Source organism: Argopecten irradians, chromosome 8 (genome assembly GCF_041381155.1).
Source record: "Argopecten irradians isolate NY chromosome 8, Ai_NY, whole genome shotgun sequence".
Classification (NCBI taxonomy): domain Eukaryota; kingdom Metazoa; phylum Mollusca; class Bivalvia; order Pectinida; family Pectinidae; genus Argopecten; species Argopecten irradians.
The window spans coordinates 42381079-42393164 of record NC_091141.1 but is presented as its reverse complement, the minus strand read 5'-3'; the positions used below and the strand labels follow the sequence as shown (position 1 = coordinate 42393164).

The window sequence follows — 12086 nt, the reverse complement described above, 5'->3', positions numbered from 1 at the left end:
GTTCATTAGTTACCTTGATCTATAGAATAGCTAACTGTTCATTAGTTACCTTGATATATAGAATAGCTAAACTGTTCATTAGTTACCTTGGGATTGTCTAGCTAAATGTTCATTAGTTACCTTGATATATAGAAGAGTTATCTTGATCTATAGAATAGCTAAACTGTTCATTAGTTACCTTGATCTATAGAATAGCTAACTGTTCATTAGTTACCTTGATATATAGAATAGTTATATTGATCTATAGAATAGCTAACTGTCCATTAGTTACCTTGATATATAGAATAGCTAACTGTTCATTAGTTACCTTGATATATAGAATAGCTAACTGTTCATTAGTTACCTTGATATATAGAATAGTTATATTGATCTATAGAATAGCTAACTGTCCATTAGTTACCTTGATATATAGAATAGCTTACTGTTCATTAGTTACCTTGATATATAGAATAGCTAACTGTCCATTAGATACCTTGATATATAGAAGAGTTATCTTGATATATAGAATAGCTAACTGTCCATTAGTTACCTTGATATATAGAATAGCTAACTGTCCATTAGTTACCTTGATATATAGAATAGCTAACTGTTCATTAGATACCTTGATATATAGAATAGCTAAACTGTTCATTAGTTACCTTGGGATTGTCTAGCTAAATGTTCATTAGTTACCTTGATATATAGAATAGTTATCTTGATCTATAGAATAGCTAAATGTTCATTAGTTACCTTGATCTATAGAATAGCTTACTGTTCATTAGTTACCTTGAGATTGTCGGTTTCTGTAGCCATGGCGTTAATCTCATTGTTAAGTTCGCTTTTCCAGAAAGCAATGTCATAGACTCGCTCCCCTGGGGAAAGAAAGCAAGCACCCAAAAATGCCAATTGTTATTGTCGCACCATGTTTGACCTTTAACCAGGTTTTTTTTACATATATCTGTCAGCGCTTTCGAAAAATTGATGCCAAAATCTCTCTAAAAAAAACTTCGTTTTTTAATAAACACGAAAACAAATTTCGTTTTTTTTTCTCAGCGCAACACAAAATTTGAAAAAAAAACCTGGGATCATTAATTTATTAGAATGATGAACAAAACACACAACAAAAATATTAATATGTATTATTCTCCTATTCTATCACCAAACTGTCATGCAATCCACATTATTAGAAACATCACCTACAGTTAGCCAACCAAGGTACCTTGAGATTTTGCGTTTCATTTGCAACTATTCCTATTTCCTGGTTGATTTCGCTCTTCAAGAAAGCTATGTCGGTTACTCTCTCACCTGTGGATTGTAATTGTATCCAGATTTTACTTGACACTTTCAAAATCAATCTATGAATGTTGCTTTAAAGCGTTTTGAGCCAAAAGCCAAATGAGTAACCAGTGATATTTTGCAAGCCTATAACTCATTACTGTGCTGCAATTGAACAAAACTAATGTCATTAATTGTTGTTATGTACCCTGGCTAACTGTCAGTCTCACTGTGGATATGTAATTTGTGAAGCTGCTTGTAAAATTCAGTAAAATATGAGAAAAATGTATATTTCTGGAGAAGACATAGAACTCGTGTGAATTGCATTAATGGAATCAAATAATCATGCCATCGTGTTCAGTTGTGAATATGCCAGGTACTCCAACAGTGTGTTTGGCAAAATCGGACCAGCAAATAGCGCAGGAGCCTATTGTAGTAAATGCAAATGGCTGCTCTAAATGGTGGATCACAAATATAGCATATAACAAGCCATCTCAATTGATACAAATGTTCTTATAGACACCATAAAGTACTCTGAACATGACAAGAAGACTCTTCACGAAAAAAATAGTTCAACCGATCTGTTTGGGGCCAAAAATGCAAATTTCCGGAAAGAGCCTCAAAGTCCACATTTTAACAATTTTTTTCGTAAATAGTCTTCTTGTCATGTTCAGAGTACCTTATAGTGTATATTAGAGCACTTGTATCAATTAAAATGTCTTCTGATATGCTATATTTGTGATCCGCCATTTAAAGTAGCCATTTGCATTTACGACAATAGGCTCCTGCGCTATTCGCTGGTCCGATTTTGTCAAACAAACTGTTGGAGTACCTGGCATAGTCACTACTGAACACGATAACATGCTTATTTGGTGCCATCAATGCAATTCACACGAGTTCTATGTCTTCTCCAGAAATATACATTTTTCTCTTATTTTACTGAAATTTACAAGCAGCTTCACAAATTACTTATCAACAGTGAGACTGACAGTTAGCCAGGGTACATACCAACAATTAATGACATTAGTTTTTGTTCAATTGCAGCACAGTAATAAGTTATAGGCTTGCCAAATATCACTGGTTAAAGCCATTACATGAACCTTAAAGCGTTTTGAGCCAAATAAGTCAAGTCTTGTTGGACAAATGTTAACTCCGGTAGGAAAAAACCGCATCTCAATATCTTATATCATTATCCTACTCCTGTCTGTGAAGCCATATTCTTAACGTCAGATACTAGATAACTGCTTATTTCAAGTGTCTTCTTTTGTTCTTTTTCTCATTTCATATTTTTACACTGCATGTTATGAAGATATGACATCAGTTAGAAGAGTTTACACGTTCTAACATGAATCAGTGACAAAATACTTCTGTAACAGGATTTGTTGAAAATCTGCCGTTATGTCATTTCGGGTGTTAGAGTTACCTCCCTTGTGAACAGGTATTCACTGTTACGTCATCTCGGACGTTAGAGTTACCTCCCTTGTGAACAGGTTTTGACTGTTACGTCATCTCGGACGTTAGAGTTACCTCCCTTGTTAACAGGTATTGAATGTTGCTTAGATTTACCTCCCTTCTGAACAAGTATTGACGGTTACGTCATCTCGGATGTTAGAGTTACCTCCCTTTTGAACCGGTATTGATGCTACGTCATTAAATTGAGTTAGACATTGTGTCGCATATTTATGACGTTGCAAGTATTAACTCATCATGTAGCAACTCAATAATAGATAATCCAGTAAAGACAAAAATGTTGATGGTTTTGAATTCTTCCTCCGCACTTACCTAACTTCTTGGTGATGTCATTCTGCCTGTTACGTGTGCGCGCGTCCGTCTCTTTGACAGTTCTCCATGCGTCGGCTCTGAGACGCTCGGCGAAGGATCTCTCCTTGTCGGACATAGAATAATTCATGTTGTTTGATAATCCCCAGTCGTTGGTAGTGTATCGGGAATACAGGGCATTCCTGGAGACATATAACATATTACCCCAAAGATAAATTTGAACTCTTCTAACAAGAGAACTGGATCAGTCCATAGTGAATGTCCAGGGAGGTAGGGTTTGTTTTATTTGAGCCCTGACAAATTCTAGTGTGAGGTGACCATTAACCAACCTTAAAATTCAACATCGCAAATTACCAAACAATTAAAGAAATGCTCTCATAGAACATAGCTACTTAATATTTTAATGCATTTTGTCATATAGAACATAGAAGTATCAAAGATGTTTTGAAAATTAATGAGTTGAAATCGATCACGTATACATGTTCTTACCTGGCCGGGTTGTAGTATGTGGCGGCATGTCCCAAATCCAGAGATCTTCCTGCGTATCCAAGGTGACGAGAAATGGTCTTGTCGGAAACATATGGCAACATTTTCATGTCTCCCCCTGGTGTGACGCTGCGCGTGCGCAGAACAGATCCACTGTCGAAGTATCGTGGAGTACTACATACAAATGAAAAAAACAAAAACATTTTTGGGACCTTTTAATTGTAAATTGCATGTTATTGCCACACTTCATGTCAAATGTCTTAAAGGATAAACATTAATACTCCCGTCATCGAAAATACCCCGGATATATCACTGTACATTTCTGTTTCTACGTATCCAATGACTTTTCTTAGTTGAAAAGGTTTATTTCAACAAAACCATTTATTCAACAGTCCTTAAACTAGTGTATCGCTTGGTGTCAGATATATAAGAAACGTTTTATTTACCTTTCAATTTGAATGTTGACGGTTTGTTTGACTAAGACATTGTTAAACTATGGACAATCCTGGTCAAGCACTTAAGTATATCACAAAGCGTCCTATCCTATTTTAGGATTAAATTCAAGTGACATAGACAAGACAGATTTCCTCAACATATTTCTATACCTGAGACTGAAATTAACGACTAAAATGGTCCTTTGGATTTCAATAACCAAATACTCATCTAAACGTGGACCACGGCAGTGTCATGTTTTCACTAGAAAGTAGACCGTGTATACACTTGGGATTTAACCACCGAGAAATTCCATAAGGGTATACTATGATATGTTTAAAAATGTCTTATACAGACGTTGTGTGTATTCTTAAGTTAGGTGATCTTGAGTTAATGGCTTTATTACTATGGGGCCAAGAAACGGGTCATCCTTGTAAGTAAAGACATATGACCAAGGTTTTTTTTATAGAGCATTTTACTGTGTAGATGGTATTATACCTGGAATCTACTTAATAAACTATTCTGAAATGAAAAATAGCAAAGGACAGTTTTTTTTAATCTCCCTTATCTTTTGTTATCTGACTTGATATGCTTTGTGTGTCATCCCTATGGATTATTAAAAAGTGTCACAAAGTCGTGAAATTTTTATCATTCACTGTAAATTTTACATTGTAAATTCACTATTTAATTTTGAAGATTTGATACCTGCCTTTGTACCAGTAAATGTAGATTCAGTATGCCTGTGTTAGGCTTGTCCAGTCAGAACCTACCTAATGAAAGGTTGGTATTCGATTTCATGTTTAACATGATGTGATTAATGAACATTCGATGTACATTGTAGGGTTTAGTTACCACAAAGCAAACCTTTAGTACACCTGTTACCGTCGGCATTCCACTTGTTTCCTATCGCCTAGTAACTAGTAGAAGCGGTAGAACGATGCTTTGGAGATTAAACATGTTTAATGTATCCATGGAAAACATTATCATCTGTTACTTTGGAGCTGAGGTAAGGTTATCACCAGGGAAATTCTAAAGTTATGGAACTTGTTTTATGATTTCCAGTGACTGATTTTAAGTGAAGGGATTTCCTGAAGTTAGGGCATGTTCATGGTACCTGCCTACTCCTTTGAACAAAGTACTTGAAGTGCAGAGGAATATATAGCTTTCCACAATGTTATGATTTCTCTTATTCTACTTAATCTACGTAACCATCGTATGTTGTGGTGATAAATCAAGACGCTCCACCACTGACAAATAGTATTTTTCCTGAATAAAAAACCGGAGCAGACAAATCAGTATTTTTCTTCAGTTACATAAGTTTCTTACTTTACACCATTACCACCAATGAAATGTTTGAGCTTTTACTTTTATTTCAAGATAAAATTTCAAAAACTGTTAATTGCATCCCAAAAAAAACCATGGCACCATGTTCTATATGGAATGAAGTACTGATTGCGCATGCGCCAAATGCAAAACAAATTATTTCATATTATTTTTTGTGTTAATTAGACATATATATATATACATGATTACACCCAATTATTGATCTAATGAAGAGTATAATTTACGCTTTGTCGGCGGTGGAGCATCTTTAACTGAAATAATTGAAAATATGATGAAAAGAACGAGTACCCACCTGTTTAAAAAAACTACACGTATTTCATTTCAAATTCAGAGCATGATAGTGTTCTCTCACCAGCTGCCAAACCACACCAGTTCAACAGATGGGACGAAATAGTAATCATCAAACATAGAGTATTTTTGCTGACTTTTACTCAAATTACATTTTCAAGCGAATTTTTGCTGACTTTTACTCAAATTACATTTTCAAGCGAATTTTATTCACTTTTACGATGGTAGATTGTTGCGTTGACTTAAACTATTTAATATATTGAATTCGTTTGTTATCATGGTTAGCGATTTTGATGAAAATTTTCTGACAGTTATACATGTATATTGCATGAATATTTCATTACGGTATCCTACCCTTTTACCAATATATAGATTTTTAGTTTATTTGATGATACTGAACTAATTTGTGCCACTCAATTCTCTGATAGGTATATATCACACATATATATACACAATCCCGTGAATATTTCATTATGACAACCTATCTTTTTTCCAAAGAACATTCAAGTTCTTGATTAACGATTTACTTACATGGCATTCATTTTCAAAAACAAAGCTTGGCTTTCGATATGAAATCGAGATACTCTTATTCATTTGAATAATAAATGCAGTTTTAGCCATAAAATACGAATCGCGACAAATAACCAAGTCATGTGCAACAAAGTGTGATATTTAGATCTAATTTATAGGACATGACTATACATATGGTACTGCTTTGTAATGTCTGTCCGTATCGTTCACGGATGGTAGCTCTGGTAATTAGGTATATACGATCTACCCTCATCAAAGGAATTGTGGGCTTGAGTTTGCATTATCAGATGTGTAAACTTCATTCTAATTGTTTCTCAGTGTATCTTAGTTATCTAAAATGGCAGATGGCTGGTGGTTGCATCAGCTGGAAACGTAGCGTTATAATTAGGTATGTCACAAGAGTTTGTCTTGCTTTTAACAATGGCATATCGACAAACGTCTTCTGGCTGAAGTAAGGAACTAACTTATAATACGGAGCCTTACAGCTGCTTCTTTGATATTGAACACTAAAGTTGAGACTTGGCCATTAAGTATCACTAGTTTCTATATATTACCTGTAGAGTAAAGCTTACCTTAACATTATTTTCAGTGTAATTCCAAATGTGAAAAGTTCTAAGCTTAAGGGCGTTATACATTTGATTTTCGTGTGTAATATTGTTATTAATGTTTATCTCTACTTATAAACTGTACAGTATTAATCCTATAAAGTATGATAAATACTTTTCTGTGTTTCGAAGGCATTTCCAATTTATGTTCCATTATTGAAACAATAAATTTATAAGGCATGTATCCGAGCTCACTGGAGCAAAACAGTGACAATGGAGAATCCAATATTTATTTCGGCATGCCATGGGCCTACTGGAATAACATTTTAAATATTTATGGAATTGGTTGTCACCATACATTCATGGTAAATGGTACCCTCTCTCGGGATAACTTAATGAGAATTTAATAGGTATATTGATAGGATCTTTTATACCAGCATCGGTTCTCTAATTACTACGTGATAATTATTTAGCCATATTTTAAAATGTTTGAGTTTAGTTTTACAGCAAAACTAAAACTTTCCAATCCATGACGTATGAATTCCCTTCTATGTCATAATGTACGTATACAACGGTAACAATTTGATCAGTGCTCTTTGATTGTGACGTATAATTGGTAAACCAAGTCCCCTGAACGCCTCATTTCGGGGGTTTCATAACCTCCTGACGGTTTTCTGTTTAAGTATCTCTAACTGCACTGAATAGATATGTACGATGTGATAATGCTATGAATGTGTAAGCTAAAGGGAATTGACATTATCCTTCTTTCTTTTAAATCATGTTTTCCTTATTTTGAAATAATAATGACATTGAACTATGGAGGACAAATAATACGTCCTGGTGTTTAGAAAACATATCACAAGGTAAAGATGAAAGAAAATGTAGTTATTGAACATGGAGAATGGAGACAGATTGGGACCACGCACTAAACCTCATGGCTACATATCCAGAACTGAAGAATTCATAATTACCATATGGTGTTCAATAAATAAATGGGATATACCCAATACGGGTATTATTTCTATACAACACACTCAAGGCACACTTTATATTGTGAGCCCTTTAATTTGCTGTCTTCCTTTTTTAAGTTTGGGTATATATAGAAACGCTAGTTTGGTTTTAAATTTTGACGGTTACCAGAAGCATTAAATTTGATAGATATAAACTAACTTCAATAAAAAAAAATGCAACTTATTGAATGAACACATTTGCCATATTAAAGACAGGTCACCATGGAAAACAGAATCGGCAACGGCAGCTTGAAATGTTCAATCAATATCACGTGTTTTTGTTATAACAAAAAATTGACATACATCGAACATTCAGTCATATCTTGATTAAATGAGAATGATTATCAGAATACAGCTATACAACATAACCAGGACAATGTGATAATTGATTCTTTCCGTTGTGTACAATAACATATGGAGATAAAATTACTTACCGACTCATTTTAACTGTCCTTTTAGAATTGATCCGAAGGCAAACAATGTAATGTTGTAAAACAACCGGCTGATCACTTAACGGAAGAGCGTTGTAACTATAGAGATGAGCCTAGCAACTGTCACGTGCCACTCCTCACCATCCACAAGTCCTAGAAAGTAAAAATCACTTTGTATATCTAATAGATGAAATGAATTATGAGTAAGACATACTATCGCTCCAGCGTACAGACACACACTGAATATCAGCCCGAGGTTACTGTGCAAACACAGTCGTTAGTTACCAGGCTTTAGACTGATTACTAAGACTAAGAGTTTAATGTGACTGTGTATACTAGTGCATTTGTGATTATTGTTTGAACAATCCCCTGAAAGAGAAAGCGCTATTGCATGACGTGGAGTAGAATTGGGAGATTTACAGTTCAAAGGTGTATTGGAGAGTATTAATCGTTTTCACTGTGTAAACGGTACTTGGTGCGGGTAAAACCAGTTGCGGGTGGCAGTACGAGGGCATTCATGCATCACAAATGGAGGTTATACAGTTGTATATTTTACCACACATTATGTATATTGCTAAATAAAGAGCATATGGAAATCGACACAGACTTGATCTTGCCTTTGTCGGATTTCAGTATTTGAGTCCTCATACCTACGTAAAGCTCTCGTGAATATTAATAATAAAGGTAAAAGTGAAATCAATTTGAAAGTAAACATGTGAACTAAAATATCGATTTTTACAACCGAGATTTTGTTACCAACAATTTCATTACAGGGTTTACTGATATCAATAGAATCCCCGGATGTGGAATTGTCGACAGTCTGAAGTAGGCAAAGTAAATATATGCTCAGGTTTAACGGATGTAAAATAGCATTCAGACCAAAACACAGACGTCAATGATAGTAACGTAAATGTAGGAATGTAATGGAGCAATGTACCCACGATATGTATTAGAATGGTTGTTTTTAAGACAGACCGAGCTACATGTATTGATAAATCAACAAGTGTAACGGTATGTACCGTAAGAATTGAGTTATTGATAAATCAACAAGTGACACGGTATGTACCGTAGTGTTACAAATGAACACACTGCCAGATCCCACCCAAAATACTCATGATAACTTAAAAGGTCTTTTTTGTTTACACCTAACAAGATCGATATTATAACGAGTAAAATAAAAATTCACCTCAGAATAAATAAAGCAAACATTCACTTATAAATGAACTCAATACATACGAGATTTGTATCGATTTCTAGTAATATATGTATGTTTCTAAGATGGTCGCAACGTGTTAGCCAAATTTACAGTAAAATTAAACACCAAGTGTTAGTATAGCAACCATAATGGCAGACCACGCTTAATTTGAAGTAAACTTAGAGTTCTGACGTCAGAATCCTTATTTGAAATATATTTAGTAAGTTGGATACTTTTTAGATTATACTTAAACCATCAGATTTACAACAACAGCTAATTTGTAGGTCCGACATAAAAGGACCCAAGTAGTTCTTAGCTCCATGCATTGTATAGGATCGCTAACAAAAGTGCATAGGCACAAGCGAACAATGATCTTATTTTACTTTAACTGTTTTCCTGTCGCCAATAAAGTTGAGCTTGTTCATTTTGATTTATGTCCGGAGGTTTTTTTTTTTTTTTGGTTACAAGTCATTCCTAAGGATTGCTTGAAAAAACAGACAATTAGTTATATGTAAAACAGAATATAAAACAGAGAACTACAATGCTCACAGTCAGTTGTAAATTGAAAACCAACTCAAGCGGTTGACATTGTAGGAAGGTTTTAAATGGGGCCTGATGAAGGAGTGGGTTTTATATGTTACCCCCAACTTAGAGTACAAAGTTAGCGGGGGACATGTCACTCAGTTCAAGTTTCGTGCATATCTGAGTCAATGAATCTAAATTTCATGTCGAGATGTACCCTGTCGACATGTCTTTTTATACAAAAGACTTTTAGAACTTTTTAATTTAGAACGGTGAAGCCAAAAGTAATGGTGCTACAGGCTGAAAGTGTTGACGCTACTTGAATATTATGAAGGATACCTCTTATCGCAAAAGTGTGTAGACTTAGCTTGAAATTGGACGTTTTTTATAAGTAATACGAACACAAAGTAGTAATAAAACAATTATTAATATCGATCAAATGTTGATACAGACAATGAAGTAAGAATCACAATACGAATATATAACTTCAATTTCTCTTCTTTTGATACGTTTTTAAATTTCGATATTGATTTAATCGGCTTAATTTCCGTGTCAATTCACTATTGATCATAACTGCTCATACATTTATTAAATTAATAATGATTTAATTTACTTTATAATGTGTTTTCTGTGCTACTTGACAGCAGTTCACCTGATTAAACAATGTCTATGACAGGTTCGCGCTAGGTTTGCGTGCTCTCAACAATTATGTCGAAGAAATGAGAGTCTAAATATTTTCAGTTTAAGAACTCCATAATCAACTGCTTGCATGATCTATTAAAGAAATGAATAGAATTTTTTACACCTGGTCTTGAATGCCATTTAACCAAAGGGACACTGATTACTTAAAACACAGGTAAGGAAAGGTCAAAAGTTAGACCACAATGATCAACTAAACAGATGAATGTCCTAATAAAAACCGTTTGGATTTTAAATCGGAACATCTACGTGCTTGCATTCATTTTAGTATTTAGGGAAAATCCTGTGAGATATCAAGCGTAACGCCTTTGGATGTTGGCGACACGCTTACTGGTTCCTTTCTATATTGAATGTTCCTAATGGTAATGGTGTAAACTATGTCAGCATTGTTATGATAGACAACCGCTAATACAATTAAGTCCTCCATTTAAAATGAAACAATAACCCTTTGGATACTCCGATCATTTCTATAAAACTACTTTTATATTTCACGAATTCAATAAGTGTATATTAAAAGTATTGTAAACCAATTGACTCCGTTTTTTAAGCTTAATGGATTCTCTGCTGGTTTTTTCAGCATGTATTTCCGTCAAATCAACAATCGACAAAGATTAAGTGGATGATTTTTGTGATACGCACTTGTTGAACTTAAAAATGATATACAAGAACCCCCAGAACCAAGACAAAGGGAGACAATCTATCTATTAATAACTCCACATGTATGGGACAAGAGTTGATGAAACCACATAGTAATCCGAGAGTACATTAGAAGGTTTTATAAAACAACTGTTAACGCCATGCAAACGTGAAATCAATGTTTTAAAAGTCAAACTAGGTCGACGTAATCAAAATTAACCACAGAAGTCCATATAGTCCATGTGTTTTTTGGAGACATCGTTAAATATTGCAAACACATTTTACTGCTGCCACAAGGTTATTTTAAGTGATCTTTATTTAGTTATTTTCCTTACATTTTTCAAATACACGCACAAACTAATAAGAGAATTAACATATTTGACTCATATAATTGATCAGTCTGTGATATTACACAATAATACAACGGTCACAGCACCAGGCGTTCAGCAATAAAAAGCGTCATTCATTGATACCAACTGCTTTAAAGATTTTCCACCAGACTCTGATAATACCAAACTACTAAGTGTGTCAGGAAGTAGACATATTTTGTTGTGTGTCACAGAGGGTCTGAATCTACCACTACAAAACCCAAATGTCTTACCAATACTGAAAAGTTAACACCTAGCCACAGTCAAAAACTCATAAAGGGAAAACAAAATTCTGGTGCTTTAGCATATGTTACTATCTATAATGGTGCTTTAGCATATGTCACTATCTGTACTGGTGCTTTAGCATATGTCACTATCTGTACTGGTGCTTTAGCATATGTCACTATGTACTGGTGCTTTAGCATACTATGTAGTTTAGCATATGTCACTATCTGTACTGGTGCTTTAGCATATGTCACTATCTGTACTGGTGCTTTAGCATATGTCACTATCTGTAATGGTGCTTTAGCATATGTCACTATCTGTAATGGTGCTTTAGCATATGT

At 34.4% G+C, this 12086-nt stretch overlaps 1 protein-coding gene across 5 annotated transcripts in view; it reads right to left on the bottom strand.

Moving 5' to 3' along the window:
• The window catches only part of LOC138330415 (tektin-3-like), a 40791-nt gene that overhangs the window by 5834 nt on the left and 22871 nt on the right, over positions 1-12086 (bottom strand). For 4 of the 5 annotated variants that reach the window (XM_069278018.1, XM_069278023.1, XM_069278022.1 and 1 more), the window contains exons 2-5: positions 8104-8253; positions 3523-3693; positions 3037-3215; positions 766-851 (exon numbers count right to left, since the gene is read on the bottom strand). In XM_069278018.1, coding sequence (XP_069134119.1) covers positions 766-851; positions 3037-3215; positions 3523-3693; positions 8104-8111 — 444 coding nt within the window. In that variant the 5' untranslated portion in view covers positions 8112-8253. Of the gene's footprint in view, positions 1-765; positions 852-1198; positions 1285-3036; positions 3216-3522; positions 3694-8103; positions 8254-12086 lie in introns of all 5 variants that reach the window. The other variant, XM_069278019.1, reaches the window with a different exon arrangement.